Below are 14,849 nucleotides of genomic sequence, written 5' to 3' on the forward strand. Positions count from 1 at the left end.
TCTGCAGCAGCGATAACTCAGCAGCAAACAGGAGAAGGAAGCATCTCATCGGTACTGCCCTCACTGCAGTAGGATCAAGCAGCCTCCCGAGCAATGTGCTGCATGCAACAGCATCAGCTTCAGTGTGCCCACGCCACGGGAGCGGGCATATGGCACGTATGGCATTGTTGGATGGAACTTCAGAGGCCTCCCTCTGGATTATCCGTATTAGCTCCTGGCACATCTGGGTCACGCTCTCTACTCTTTTTCATACAGAACTGAATGTGCAGGTGGTTTAGATGGGGCTTGAGGTTTTTTTAATGGACTACCCCATTTCATGTTACCAGAACTTATAGGCACTTTGTTTTGGAACACAAGCTTTACAATGGCCTTCAGTTTTTAGGACAGTCATGCTCCAGACCGGGAGAGATCAGCAAATTGCAGTGAAAATAATAGACTTTTGGGTGGAAAGCTCCATCAGGCCATGGCAGCAGAATGAGTGACGCTGCTTCTCATCCAGGAAGTCAATGCTCCCAACAGGTTGTGGTGGTCTCAGCACAGAGAGGCGTCCCCAGAGAAGCAGAGGGGAACCATGACTTTGCCCATTTGGCTCTGATGGGAAGATTCACAGTCCACATGCCCCAGGAAATGCAATGAATAGCCATGGCTCTTTGCTCTGATTGTCAGTGCTTTTTTTTCAAGAAACAACCTCATACCTTCGCAGTTAGCAGCTCAGTTCTTTTAGGAAGTTAAAATAAATTACAATGGGATTTTTTAAATTCATTTCTTTAGGAGCTAATTAAAATACTGTTTGCCTCATTAATTCCAATTGGCTCCCCTTAACACATGAGATGCCTACTCTCACACTGCCTGCGTAAAACTGCAGACACATCAGATACTACAGTCATCAGCAGAACTCAGCTGGTCCTTCCAGCATGTGAAACACAGCTCTCCCAGGAGAGCTTTAAGAAATGATCTTCAAGATATGAATCATAGCCTGATTTAGCGGTTAGGGCTAACTGTTCCTAGAAGGACAAGAACATACAAACTTCCCTGTTATACTACTGCATAAAATTATATGTATATGTGATATACAGTATAAACATATGTAATGTACAGGGCAGAATGAAAGTGCCAGGCCTTTGACGTACAGACAATGAGGGAGTAGAGAACCATGCATTATTATCTTCAGACATCAACCCCTAGGCTCTAGTAAAGACAACAGAGAGTCTGAACTCTGTATCAGACATGCCATAAGCTGCTCTCTGCAGGACCCAACCTCTCTCCATTGGTTTGACTAGAGACTCAAATTTGACAGCTGAACTTCAATGGCATCAATATCCCTCACAGTATCTTCCCTATGACAGTATTCCACCTCCCACCACTTTTTGTTACACGTGCACACACACACACACATGTATACCCACACACTGGTTTTGAGCGGATCTCTTAATCTTCTCTGCAGCAATTGGAGGAAGGTCTCCACACAAATGAGGTCTGAAGAAGCTTTCAAGCTCATACACGGCAGAAGGAAACAGGCCTCACATTTGGCTGTTAGATTACATCTTTTAAGTGACCTTTCTCAACTACAGCTCTAACTGATCAAATATCTAGATGTTTCACATCTCTGTCACCAGCAGAGAAGCCATTTCTTGTAAAGGAACAGTCTCTCCTAGTCCAGCAGCCCCTGCAACCTGCTGGGGTGTAGCTCCAGCCAGGTAGCTCTTTTCTTGCATAAGGCAGATGGCTGTCTGCAGTTTCATGCAGGAGTGATGCTAGGTCCCATGTCCAACACAGCAAGTGCCAAGTTTTCAAGGTCCAATTGACAGGCAAGGCCTGCCAGCATCCAGTCAGATCAATTTAAGTGACAGGTTGCACCAAGGATTCAGACTCACAAAGTCTTGCACTTGAAAGGAAGCAGCTTAACTGGGCCCTCAGAACAAAGTGGACCATCTATGGGGGAAAAAAGTGCTTCAAGGGGCGCTTCAAGAGGACTGTGTTTCTCTGATGTCGATCTCCTCTCCTCTCCTGACAGCCCACCCAACAGGTCCAGGTAGAGTTGAGTCATAGCAAGGTTCCTGCACGGCTTCCTAGGATTTAAACTTGAAGTAGGCTTCAACTGTAGTGAAGGAAAAAGGTGGTGCGTTAGGGCAATACCCTGAACCGGAGTGGCAGGAGGGGAAGGAAACAGCATCCAGGCACTTACTTGCATATTCCTGTGGTGTCATGGCCTGGTTGATGACGCTAGTGAAGGCTGCAATCCAGTCCAGCTGGTCAGTCTCTGTCTCGCAGGTGAAGAGGTATTCCCGGTCAGGGGTGACAATGGTGAGGCCATAGTGCCAAGAGAAGTTGCCCTGTGTCCCCGAAGGCAATCCCTTCTGGACGCTATATCCATTCTCTCTGCTGCCCACAAATACCTCACCCTTAGCAAATGCATCCTGCACATCAGGAGGGAAAGAGAGGGATTTACAGAAGCCAGAATTCCCCAGAAGAACAGGGAATAACAGCACTGCACCTAAGGACGGGAGGAGAGTGGGTGAGGGCCAGGAATGTAGCAGCAAAAAGATCTGAAAGTGGTCAGGGGATTCAGAAGAGCAGGGAGGCTGTGCTCAAAGGCAGCAGCAGAAAGGAAAATTTAAGAGCATAGATCTCGAGAGGTCTGAGAGAAGAACTGCTGCTCCTGTCTCTCCACGTCACCTCCCATGCCACTCTCCTCCGCACCACCACCTTTACACCACTGCCCTCCCTGTTCCTCTTGTTTGCAGGCAGCAAAACAAACACAGAAAGTGCACAATGAACTAAGTGGGATGGAAAGGGGAAGACCTAGAGTCTATTCAGAGTAGCTGGGGCACCTGCAAACCCCCTTACTGCAGAGCAAAGACTGTGGTTGCACTTTGACCCTGCCCCTGGCACTGCTGCCTGCGGCTGCCAGACATCAGATCTCCCTCTCACCAAAGGGTCCTTGAAGTACATGAGCCTGCGGTGATCCAGCGTGAACCAGCGCTTCTTAAAAGCCTCTCTCTGCTGTGAAGGGAAGAGGTGACATATGTAAGGGGACAGTGCCCTCTGCTGCGAGCAGTGCGAATGGATACCCAAAATTCATCCCAACCGCTTGAACCAAGCCCCTGCCTTAACAGCAGCCTCCTCCTCGCCCTTTCTGAGCTGAGAGCGGGGATCAGTATCAGGTTTTTCAGCCCCAACTGCTGTCCCCAACTCTTGGACTTCTGTGAAGGACCCCAGAGTTGAGACAGGAGAAATCTAGACGCTAAATACCTGTAAGGTCACGCACACACAGACACATGCAGAGAGATCTGTTGTTCTGGGAGAAAGCAGGGACTCTGGCTTCATCTACTTTCACATATGTCCTTCCCCTTCCTTTTATTCTCCCCTCCCTTGGTGCACACACACTGTTCCCACGGGTGTCTAAAGAGTCAGGGGGGAACGGGGAAACAGCAGGAGAAAAACATTGAAGCAGGGAAGGTCAGTGGCTCTCTGGCAGGTCCCTGTTAGAATTTTTTCTCCCACAGCAGCTCACCTTGGGACCAGTCTTCTCCATGTATCCCTCCTTCAGGAAGTTTCTTGTCAGCCGACTTTTAATCTGACAAAAAGACAAGAGTAACATTCACTTAGCCGTGTTTCTTCGCTTTTGCCCCCCCACCCTTCCTTCCATTCCCCCAAATTCAGTCACCTTTTAAATTAATGTTTGTAGAACTGCCTAGCCTGGAGTCACTTCTGCCTCCAAAGTGCCAGAAACAGCAGAGAGCTGTTGTTCTCTGGCCACCACAGGCCCTTATACACACGTTTTCTCATCCCTCTATCTAAACACTGCAATTTCCACTTCTGTACCTAGGGTTCTAATAGTAACTAATGAGCTCTTTTATCACATAACCAAGTACCGGCAGGAGACTCAGCACTGCGCTCTAGTGCTGCCTTACCTCATTATTGCTGGCAATGGGAAATGCTACCTTCAGATAATGGAACTGCACAGAGCGAATGGCATTGAACCAGTCCACTACCTCCTGAGAACAGAAAAGGACGGGACAGAAAGCTTAGCCAGAGCAACAGCGAGCCATCTAAATTCACCCAGCTGCACCCAACCCTATGTTTACTACAAACACAGCCAGCTCTCCCTACGCTGCACCTACAGCATCTCCCTGACACACACACAGCCAGCACGACTGCCCCATTCCCCACATGCACAGGCAGCACATCTGCACATCTTCTACGGCAGCTCCTCCCACGCAAACCAACTCAGCCAGTGCTCCTGCCCTGCTCCCTGCAGCAAAACCCTCTCACAGACACACAAACACAGAGCCAGAACCCCCACTGTTACCTACAGCAACTCACACACCCCCCATTCTACCCATGCTTCAGACTATTTAATATCAGCAGCTTCTCAAATCACCTCAGTGCTTTGCAGTGTTTGATGCTAAAACCAGATACCTTTCCACTTTCATGGTAGACAAATATATTCCGGGTCTTGTTGTCTTTGAGATAGGTGATCTGCAGGCCGTTGGGGTTCCCAATCTTCACTGGCTGGAACGTAGCATTGATGACATCTATTTTAACATTGATTTTGGGTTCTTTGGCCTGAAAACAGAATGGCATTGGTCAGCAATCCTAGTGGGAAAGGGACCTGAGCTACTGACTTATTGGGGTAAGACAGGGTTAGAGGGTTTTAAAAGGTAGTAACTGCCCCTTCCCAACAAAACTGTTGTAGCACACACTCCCTTCACTGTGTGGCGTGCTCAAACCCAACCAGTGGCCCAGCCCCTCCAATTTAGATTTGAGCTGTGCCTACCCTGGAACTGCCAGTGAAACACTGAGAGTGTATCTGACTTTACAGCTGAGCCAGTCTAAAGGCTAACTGACCTCAAAAGGAAAGAGCCCACTTCTAGAACCACAGAATAGTTTGGAAGGGACCTTTAAAGGTCATCTAGTCCAACCCTCCTGCAATGAGCAGGGACATCTTCAACTAGATCAGGTTGCTCAGAGTCCCGTCCAACCTGACCTGGAATGGTTCCAGGGATGGGGCATCTACCACCTCTCTGGGCAACCTGTGCCAGTGTTTCACCACCCTCATTGTAAAAAATTTTTTCCTTCGATCTAGTCTAGATCTACCCTCTTTTAGTTTAAAACCATTACCACTTGTCCTATCACAACAGGCCCTGCTAAAAAGTCTGTCCCCATCTTTCTTATAAGCCCCCTTTAAGTACTGAAGGGCCGCAATAAGGTCTCCCCGGAGCCTTCTCTTCTCCGGGCTGAAAAAGATCAACTCTCTCAGCCTTTCTTCATAGGAGAGATGCTCCAACCCTCTGATCATTTTTGTGGCCCTCCTCTGGACCTGCTCCAACAGGTCCATGTCCTTCTTATGCTGGGGGCCCCAGAGCTGAATGCAGTACTGCAGGTGGGATCTCACCAGAACGGAGTAGAGGGGGAGAATCCCCTCCCTCGACCTGCTGGCCATGCTTCTTTTGATGCGGCCCAGGATACGGTTGGCTTTCTGGGCTGCGAGCACACATTGCCAGCTCATGTTCAGCTTTTCATCTACCAGTACCCCCAAGTCCTTCTCCACAGGGCTGCTCTCAATCCCTTCAACCGCCAGCTGGTATTGATAACAGGGGTTGCCCCAACCCAGGTGCAGGACCTTGCACTTGGCCTTGTTGAACCTCATGAGGTTCACATGGGCCCACTTCTCAAGCTTGTCCAGGTCCCTCTGGATGGCATCTCCTGCTCCTCCCTATCGCAAGCCATTCCCTCCCTTGCCGCATTCATTTCAGGGAGATGAACGAGCAGACAAGAAGCCCTCCTCAAAACAAACCAAACAACAGGTTTTTGCCAATTTGGCTCACAGTGGGGTGAGGCTGGTTCCAGGGATGGTGCAGCATTACACAGCCAGGCAAATGGATAAGGGGTGAAGTGAAAGATCAGCCCTTTTATCAGCAGTGAAGGAAGGGTGTAGGGAAGCACAAAGGGAGAATGTGGGGAAATGTCACCCTGACAGTAGGAAGGGGACCCCACTCCTCAGTGACATGTTTTGTTATCATCCCTGGCCTGGGATGAGCAAGGCAACCTCAGAAACATGCATAGGAAATAGAAACATCTTTGTGACCCCACTGCCCTGGGTGGAGTACACTCCAAGGTGGGAGTTGACCACCATACTCACATCCTGCTTGGTGAAATACTTCAGACATCCCTCTCTCTCAGACAAGAGGAACTTGCGGGGTAGGAACTGCCCGTTGTCTCGACCTCGCTTCCAGAGGATACCTTCCTTCACCCCTAGGAGCAGAAAGGCCACTTTTAAGAGCATCCCCCCACAGGCATGATAGGCATCAGAGAGCTGCATGCAGCCTGGGGTTCCCAGCCACACCTCTGGGATAAAGCACATGATGAACTATTGCTGAGAACACTTGAGAAGGAGACGTCTCACTTCTGACTTACAGCTGAAGGTGGTGGTGTTCCTAGGTTTGCAGCCCAGATAAACAGCTACCAGAAGACACTCCTAGATGCTTCCCACCTCCTAGTCTGCCTCCCACTACTGCCTCTGACAGTGTGAGAGCCATCTCTCCTGTGAACACCAGAGTCCTGGCCCACGCAGACCCTGGCATTGGACCAGAACTCTTCCCACTTGACTCTGCAGGCCCTTGGGCTCCAGTGCCTTGTGTCACAGCACTGGCAGTGACATTTCAAAGACAACTGCCAGGGTTGGAGGGGGTGGCATGCAGCAAGACAGAAATTCCTTACTGCAGAGGTCTGGCTCCACCAGGACAGCAAACGCCTTTGAAAAATGCCAGCCGGTAATACCAGGCTTGGAAGCAACCCGTGGCAGTGCCAACTTACGCTGCCCACAATTTAACACCCCCCCCAAAACAATATCCTGTAAGTACTAGCTGGGTTCTCGGCAGTACTTGTGGGATTTGCAACACCGACACTATGAACTTTATCCTCATGGTGCTCAAAAGCTTCCAGCCAAGGCAACAGGCAGGATATTTTGATACTGTGCTCTGCTCTTACCATCAGAATATGGCAGCTGTTTTCCCGGCTCAGTGAACTCTTTGCGTTCATATTTGGCCCGTATCCACTGTTCTCTCAGCACTCTAGGGAGAGAGGTGACAGGTAGCTCAGAAACAAACTAGGAGAACCCAGAAATGCCCTTCCCCCTTTTCTTCTGTATGCAGCAACTTACTGGCAGTCATTGTAGTTTGGCTGGTAATAGTAAATAGGGATGTGAGCTTCGTATGTGGCTTTAGTCACAGCATTCCCATGCTTGGCCAGAAACTGCAGAGTTAGACAGAGAGTTAGCACCTTCCCTTTGATACAGGCACATGTTGGACCTTTTTCTTTCCTGACCCACTACGGGGCTAGATGCACATCGAGCTCTAATGGAGCATTCTCTTTCCCCTCCATTGCAACATCCCAGCAAAGTCTGGCTACAGAAAGGTGGGTCTCAAAGGTCTTGTCTACTCTCAGAAGTTACAGTGATTGCACCTGAATCAACAGAATGCCATAAATGTCACTTCCACAGGGCTGGGTGGACACACATTCGGTGGATTTGCTGCCATGCCCCACATCTCGGGGGGGACCGAGTTCAACAACAGCTCTGCAATGCTGTCTGGGAGGACATTCCAAACCTCTTTGCTCTTCTCCAAAGAGCAGCGAGATACAGATTATTTTCTTTGGATCTCCAGAAAATTTTTTCAGTCCCCTGAAAATTAATGGATTGAGGGGGGTGGAACAGGGAGAAGTCAAGTTCCCATAAATGCCATTTTTCTCAAGAGATCACATTATATCTGGAAACTTCTCTGAGCATGGAATTGCCCCAGGTTTTCCCCCTTGTACTGCTGAAACCAAGAGGAGACATTGAGGCTGGATGGTGCTGGCAAGTGGGAAATGAGTAATCTGGAGTGACAAAGACCCTGAGCCTTGGCAAGATACATTGCAAGAGCTCTGCCTTTGCCATAAAGTAATGGGACATGGGGAGACACATAAGGCAAGTGTATTCTACATCTCTCAGTGGGTTATGGGGAGTTATCCCCACTTGAGTATCCAGAGCATGAGTAGCAAAGGGACAGATTAAATCAGATTAAATCTCCAACTCTGTGAGGACAAAGGGCTCATTTTCCCATGACAGTTAGTGTATGGCCTAGACCCAAACCACCTGACATACTAGTGGGGATAAAGATCTCACCTGCACCTGAGCATCATCCCAGTGGTCCATCTTCAGGGATTTGACTTTGCTGATGCTAGGGATGTTGCGGTGAATTCCTGAACAGCTGAGGCATATAAAGACACCCAAAGTAGAGGATGCCCAGTCAGGATCTGAGAGTATAAAAAAGGGTATGACCAGAAGTGGTAAATTCCCCTGGGAGATACGCCTCAACTGAGAACATAGTCCTGAGAGACAGAGAGCTGGGTGACCACTGTTTCATCCATGCTGGTTAATTAACACCCAAGGTACAGATGCCAGTCAGGAAAAAGCATAGCTATTAGTCCCTTATTTCCCCTGCTTCAACGACTTCACCTGAATCTCTATTGACCTGAATCTTGAGAAACTCCAAAGTGCTCTGCAAACTCCCCTTTGTGTAAAGGGTCACCCACGATGAAAATAAAACCACCTCTGGGAAAAGATTCCAGGAGCTGTTTAGTGCAACACAGCAAATCCCCAACAGTATTTAGCTCAGCAGCCTTGAATTCAAAATTTTCCTGGGAGAATTTAAGAAGGTAAAATGGCACTAATTAGCCCAGTCTTCATTTGGCTTGGGTGGTACACTCCACATGCCCCTTTTGGGAGGAGTATGATGGGTGTTTTTAGCAGCGCTTGTAGGACCTCAAACTGGGTACCCTTTTGAGAGAGCAAGCCCTTCTGTAAAAGAAACCTCCGAGGCGCCTGTGGCAGGTTGTCAGTTCAGAGCTGAGTCACGGAGGAGACAATGCCCTCCTGAATCATGCCTTCTTTCTGGAGCAGTTAGGATTTCACTGGGAGCTTTCCTGTCAGGTCCTGACTGGGCATGACCTTGGTTTGTATTTGAGATCTGACACAACTACAACCCACAGACCTGCAGCTACACAGCCCCTGCTCATCTGGCACTACCACGTCCTGGCCCTTCTTCCCACCAACGCTGTGGCATCTCCTTCCTCCTCCCTTGCCAACTCACCTCCAGGGAGAGGAAGCAAATACCCAGAGCAATGCCTCTCCTTTCTCTCCACCCCAAGCTCCTGTGCAGTCCAGACAGCCGGCACTAAATAGCTGCTAGAGACCAGCCCCAGCTCCCTGCTTCCAACTCTTCCTCCAGCAGCCCTCAGGGACTCACCCGGCTTCCCGCAGTCAGCGCACAAAGAGTTTTCCGCTCTTTTCCACACCTCCTTCAGGGCCTTCATGCTCCGCTCGTTGCCTCCGGCCATCACTTCCAACGTTATCCCTCCAGGCAGGGCAGGACAGGGCCAGGAGGGCAGCCGCCTGCACCTTCTGCACCTGCAGGCCAACCCACTGGGTTGCCCAAGGGAGAAGGAGCCACCAGAGAGACAGAAGCTCTGGCAGATGGAGGAAAAAGGGGAAGGCAGGAGAAGCCGTAAGGTTAATGGAAGGAGGCCTGATGGTGCACCTGAGCTGGCTGAGCACAGGCAGGGGCAAAGAGGCTGGAGGCTGAAGCGCACCCAGACTGTGGGTGAGGAGGAGGAGAAGAAGACCTGCCCCATGGGCGTGGAGGGAAGTGCAGCAATTAACCACAGAACTGGTTTTTCCGCATTTCTGCTGGTGAAAGGACAGGCCAGGAAAAGAGCACAAGCAGCAAGTGAGCTGATAAAGGCGAGGCGGCCCTGGATGAGCAGCCACCAGGCTGTGTCAGGACTCATCACGCTCTGTGTGCTGGGGGGGTTGTCTTTGGCTGCCCCCGCAGTGCTTCAGGAGCTTCCACCAAAGTCAGCTGGCCACCATGCAAGCATGACACCCATTTTTAAGGTGAGGACTGGAGGGCAAGAAAGGTTCAAGAGTTCAGCCAAAGTCGCTCAAGCCAGCAGACACCACGGCAGTCCTGATGCCCCCACCTACTCATGCTGGTACCCCTCTCCACCATCAACTACAGAAACCACGGCTGTTCTTTCAGGTCCTGCATCTTGGAGACTCGGTGTCAGAGCCAAGAGCTGTCCCGGCACTTGCCTCCCCCAGCTAAGAGGAGGAGCTCAGGTGCCACTGACACCAAGCAATGACGATAGCTTGAAATAAACTCTCAGACCTTTACTGAAGAAATGCAGACGTTAAATATTTGGATGAGCGACCTTTATTAGAGATGCTGATGTAAAAATACTCAGAGAAACAGCAGAGCGGGTCTCAGGGTGAGAGATCGTGTGCTATGCTGGCTACACAAGGCAGCAGGCTTAGAGCCTTCTCCTTGGAGGGAGCTGAAGAGGAGCAGGAGCTGGAAGCACCCGAGCCTGAAGAAACCCCCTGTCCACCCCAGGCTGGATGTCAGGGCCAGGAACAGACACCCGCGAGGTCCACGATGGTGGCTTCTCTCTCCTGCCCCAGCCTGGGTGAAGAAAAGCACACCGGGAGTGGGCGAGGGAACGCACACAGCTCTCACACACCGGTGGGACACGAGGACCCCATGTCTGCCTCACTCCGCTCCTTCAACCTGCCCCACAGCCAAGGCAGTGGCACCGCCATCCCCTCCCTCCCGCCCCGCAGCCCACCGTTCTCGGGGCTCCCCCAACCCTGGGGCCGCTCCACCCTCAGCCCAACAGCGGCTCAGCCGACAAGACCCTCCCGCTTAGGACCTCATAAAGAAACCAAACTCCCCCCCAAACAAACAAAAAAAACCCCTTATGCCCGGCCAGGCGCGGGCGGCACAAAATGGCGGGCTGAGCAGGAGGGCCGCCCCTCACGGCCGGGCGGCGGCGGAAGGGGCGGGCGGCAGCGGCGGTAGTTGTGTGGAACCGCCATGGCCCGCAAGAAGAAGAAGAAGAAGGGTCCGGCCGGCCGTGAGGGGAGGCTGGTGGTGACTTTCGACGAGGAGAGGCGGAGGTGAGGCCGGGCCGACCCCGGGGGTGGGGAGGCATTCCCCGGTGAAGGGGGTCACTAAAAACCGGGGGGGGGAAATGTCTGTTTCTGCGTTGCCGGCGGCAGGGAGTACCTGACCGGCTTCCACAAGCGGAAGGTGGAGCGAAGGAAGGCGGCGCTGGAGGAGATCAAGAGGAAGCTGAAGGAGGAGCAGAGGAAGATGAAGGAGGAGGTATCCCTACAAACATCCCCTGGGTCCTCCGCGGGAGAAGGGTCCGACCCCTCCCGCCATGGCGGGCCGGGAGCGGGGGGCAGGCCGCGGGGACCTAGGCTGCCGGGCAGGAGGGGTCTTCGGGCTTCCCCTGCCCCGTTTGCCAGGGGTAAGGGGCCGTCCCGGGTGGAGGGTGGGCGGCTGGAGCGGCAGAGGTGCCGCAGCGACCTGTTTCCATCCCTCAGCGGCACCAGGAGTACCTGAAGATGCTGAGCGAGAGGGAAGAGGCGCTCGGTACGTGCTGGGCCCTCGGCGGCGGGGCGGCCGCCTGAGGGGTGGGAGGTGGGCGCCCGTGGTCCGACCCCCTCGGCTGGGTGATACGAGCTGGAGCAGAGGTGCTCGCACACCGTCCCACAGTGTCGGCTCCTCGCTGCTCTCGTGTCCCGCTGTGAAGCTGGGCAGGGATCTGAGCGGGGACCCCCGCTGGCGCAGGGGCTCAGGTAGGTGGGTTGTACAGAAAGGAACAAGCGGGAGGACATCTCCAGGGTGTTACCAGCTCCTCTCTGCTGGGAGAAGGCGTTTGCCCTTTGTGCTTGTAGTGCCGGTGTTCAAGCCGCTCCGTGCTTTAACCCTGCATGCAAAGACTGGGTTACTCCCCCTCGGCGTGGCACTGCAGGAACAAGCGAACGTATCTCGTGAAAAGTTGGGCGCTTTGCAGCGCAGGATTTCTTGTTTCCCCAGATGAGGCTGATGAACTGGAGCACTTGGTGACGTCACGGACAGAGTCTGTGAACATCGACCACCCAAACCACATTGTAACGGTGACCACCATCAGTGACCTGGACCTCTCAGGGGCACGCCAGCTGGGACTGACCAACCCTGTGGTAAAGCCTCTGGCACGCCAGCTGGGACTGACCAACCCTGTGGTAAAGCCTCTTGCTGCGTCTCTGATTGTATCAGCCATAAACGTGCTTAGGGCTGGCTAGGTAGGGCTGGTGCTCCCTGAATGTGCCCAAAAACTTGCAGCTGGCTGGGAGCAGGAATGAAAAGGAAACTTGTAACTTTCACATTCCTCCACAACTTATGTTGGGCCTCTAAAGAGGAAGAAATATCCTATGTGGATAGCTCACTCCAAACCTTCCTGGAATCCTTTGCGAGTCCCAGCTTACCTTGTGTAAGTGAATGGTATCACAGGGCTGGATGGGGAGAATGTATTTTAAAAGCCGATACAACACAAGCAGCAAGATTTCAGACTTTGCTGCATGGGCTGTCCTCAACCTCTTTCCTGTGTCCTGTTCAGGAACAATTACTGTTAGCACAAGGAGGGAATTCTTTCTCCATGATCCTGTGCTTGGACCACAAATAAGGAAGCCATTCAGTTCTGGTTGTGGTTGCTTTTATTCTCAAAACATATTGTAACTGAGATCTCTTATTTATTTCATAGAGGCTTTCAGGCACTGGTTGACTTGATCCTTTTGATCTTCATGACTTGTGGCTGGATTTGAGCTCTTTGGGGAAGTGCCTGTGTTTGGCAGTTAAACTTGTACAGTTTTAAGGTCATCTTCTAATCTGAAAAGCCACTTTAAAAGGTTTTAATAGTAATTTAAGAAAAAAGCTGAAACCTTTAATTCATACTTTAGACTTTAGTTGCTTGGCCATTAAGATCATGCTGAAGTCTTTAGATCTTAGGGTGGATTACTGTAGGACTTCTTGCTGGTTGTCCCTTTCTGAGTGGCTGCAATAAGAAACCTTGAGATTGGGACAGCAAGGGACGTGGAGAATCAAAAAAGACTTCATCCATGACTAGGTGGTTAAACCTAACAGGATGAAACCAAGAAGGCAGCAGAAACACTGGAATCACAAGACTGCCTGTTTTAATGTGTCTATAGGGATTTTTTTTCTCTTTTTTGCTTCCTTTTTAAGGGAAAAAGTGATGGATCAGAAGAAGAGAAAGGGGAAGAGGTGGTGAACAAGCCTGTAAAAGCAATGCCCAAGAAGTCCAGAAACCCCTTCCTATCTGAAAAGTATGTATGAATTCATTCAACTCTCTGCTGCTAGGCTGTGCACGCTCATCAGGAGGATCTTGCGTTCCCAGATCAGCAGTGTGGTTGCCAGGAGGGGATGCTGTGCTGCCTGGGTGCCGGTGGGCAAGAGCCAGCAGAGGGCACTGGCAGAGCACAAGCCTGCCCCAGACGCTCCATTTCCATGGCATTGATCCCTGGTGACAGCAGCAGCAGCAGCAAGAAGAGAAAGAGGAGGATGTGGTGCAGGGCGGGCTTTGTCCTGAACTGTTTACCTAGTCCTTCTTCTCAGCAGATATTGCAGGGAAGGCTATATTGCAGGGTGCAGGGTTTGTCTCTAGGATTGAAGGTCAGAAGACCCTAAAGCTTAAAGCTTTGACATTCTCCACATTTTTCAGTATCCAGGATTTACGACTACTTTGGGGATACGGAGAATTACTTAACTCTGTGGTGGCTGGGCAGCCCACTGCTCAGAAAATTCATTTTGGTTGTTACTGCGCATGCAGACTTGCAGGTTTCCTGCCCTGTCAGGATGATGCCCAGCACAGTGGAGTTCCTCTGGGGCTTGCCATGGCTGGCATCCATTCCCGCTGGGCCACACAGGGCGCTCCTGCTATTGTTGTGGTGTCGCCTCGCTCCTGCAGACTTTGGTCCCCAAACATTTCTCTCTTCCTGCCCTGCACAGGATCTCTTCTCTTACTGCCACGCTGCACATGCACAGCCGGAAAAAGACGAAAGGGAAGAGACCCCAACGTGGGCAAGGCCCACGCAAGAAAATCCAGAAATCCAGCACGGGGCGAACCACTAAGACTCAGCGACGGCGGCTGACAGGCAAAATGGGCCGTGACCAAGATTAACAGAGAAACTAGTGCTCAGACCAGCAGCTGGAACAGTGCTCCACATCTGGCCTGCTGCTGTTCGGGGCCCCTTCATTGTGTGCAAGGGCCTTGTTTACTTGGCGCTCTGACCAGCAGTGAGTCCAGTTCAGCCTTTCACCTCCTGAGCACTGGCCAGGGTGACTAGATGCTCCACCCATTTATTTCTGCAGTGATCTCCAGCTAAGTGGCTGGGTGCCACGGAGTCTCTAAAAGCTTCTGCTGCGGGTCCTGTTCTCTGTTTTGCATAATCCTTCTGTCCTTGGGCCTCCCCTTCCAGAGCTGATACTTGGCTTTATCAAAGGAGAGGATCTGGGGTGGAGTGCAACAGGCACATGGTCAGGGCAATTTATGAGACTTGGAAGAGCTCTGCTTCCACTCGTGCATCAATGCCCTGGTATTTCTGCTGTGCAGTAAATCCTTTTTCCATGGAGACATGGTGTCCTCTAGTCTCATGTGTTTCTTCTCCAGTGCCACACCTGAACGCAGGGGTACTTTTTGTTTGGTACCTGTGCCAAGTGAAATTTGGTAACTGTGAATAAATCTTTATGAAGTCATTTTGCTAAGAAAAAAAAATCTGTGACTTACTTGAACCATGACAGCAACTGTGAAAACACCAGTACCAGCTTTAAAGAGGGGAGATGATTCCTGGTGCTTAAAGGATATTGAAATCCACTGGTGCTTGGGAAATGGAATAGCTAGGAGCTGTTTCTGCAGTAACACAGAGCCAGCCAGAGCAGGAATGGCTCATTCTGTTGTCTGCTGAA

The 14,849-nt window shown here is 51.3% G+C and overlaps 2 protein-coding genes across 6 annotated transcripts; one reads left to right on the plus strand and one right to left on the minus strand.

Moving 5' to 3' along the window:
• Window positions 1–158: 158 nt before the first annotated feature.
• Window positions 159–10,763, minus strand: LOC128143316 (arf-GAP with dual PH domain-containing protein 1-like). 5 transcript variants are annotated; one of them, XM_052790414.1, is made up of 11 exons: window positions 9,291–10,763; window positions 8,168–8,298; window positions 7,166–7,257; window positions 6,994–7,076; window positions 6,146–6,258; window positions 4,423–4,569; window positions 3,915–3,998; window positions 3,515–3,577; window positions 2,932–3,003; window positions 2,186–2,417; window positions 159–2,098 (listed from the first exon to the last, which is right to left on the minus strand). In XM_052790414.1, the coding sequence occupies exons 1-11, from the start codon at window positions 9,829–9,831 to the stop codon at window positions 2,070–2,072; spliced, it is 1,587 nt and encodes a 528-aa protein (XP_052646374.1). In that variant the 5' UTR covers window positions 9,832–10,763; the 3' UTR covers window positions 159–2,069. The 5 variants fall into 5 exon arrangements, 2 of the variants coding, with proteins under 2 accessions (XP_052646374.1, XP_052646375.1); XR_008235721.1 differs by lacking the exon at window positions 159–2,098 and adding an exon at window positions 3,253–3,402 and having other exon boundaries at window positions 2,257–2,417; window positions 9,291–10,754; XR_008235719.1 differs by lacking the exon at window positions 159–2,098 and having other exon boundaries at window positions 2,331–2,417; window positions 2,932–3,402; window positions 9,291–10,754.
• Window positions 10,764–10,879: 116 nt separating this feature from the next.
• Window positions 10,880–14,639, plus strand: NOL12 (nucleolar protein 12). The gene is made up of 6 exons (XM_052788923.1): window positions 10,880–10,999; window positions 11,102–11,207; window positions 11,432–11,480; window positions 11,928–12,070; window positions 13,110–13,210; window positions 13,893–14,639. The coding sequence occupies exons 1-6, from the start codon at window positions 10,917–10,919 to the stop codon at window positions 14,062–14,064; spliced, it is 654 nt and encodes a 217-aa protein (XP_052644883.1). The 5' UTR covers window positions 10,880–10,916; the 3' UTR covers window positions 14,065–14,639.
• Window positions 14,640–14,849: the final 210 nt, after the last annotated feature.

This window comes from Harpia harpyja, chromosome 6 (assembly GCF_026419915.1).
Source record: "Harpia harpyja isolate bHarHar1 chromosome 6, bHarHar1 primary haplotype, whole genome shotgun sequence".
Lineage (NCBI taxonomy): Eukaryota > Metazoa > Chordata > Aves > Accipitriformes > Accipitridae > Harpia > Harpia harpyja.

Bases quoted from the DNA above. Each gene is read 5' to 3' on its own strand.
- LOC128143316 (XM_052790414.1), bottom strand. From the start codon at position 9,831: ATGAGTCCTGACACAGCCTGGTGGCTGCTCATCCAGGGCCGCCTCGCC. The intron at 6,259-6,993 runs GTAAGAGCAGAG...TTCTGCTCCTAG, and splicing joins ACAGCTGCCATATTCTGATG to GGGTGAAGGAAGGTATCCTC. The intron at 3,578-3,914 runs GTAAGGCAGCAC...TCTTTTTGTCAG, and splicing joins CCATTGCCAGCAATAATGAG to ATTAAAAGTCGGCTGACAAG.
- NOL12 (XM_052788923.1), top strand. From the start codon at position 10,917: ATGGCCCGCAAGAAGAAGAAGAAGAAGGGTCCGGCCGGCCGTGAGGGG. The intron at 11,208-11,431 runs GTATCCCTACAA...TCCATCCCTCAG, and splicing joins AGAGGAAGATGAAGGAGGAG to CGGCACCAGGAGTACCTGAA. The intron at 13,211-13,892 runs GTATGTATGAAT...TGCCCTGCACAG, and splicing joins AACCCCTTCCTATCTGAAAA to GATCTCTTCTCTTACTGCCA.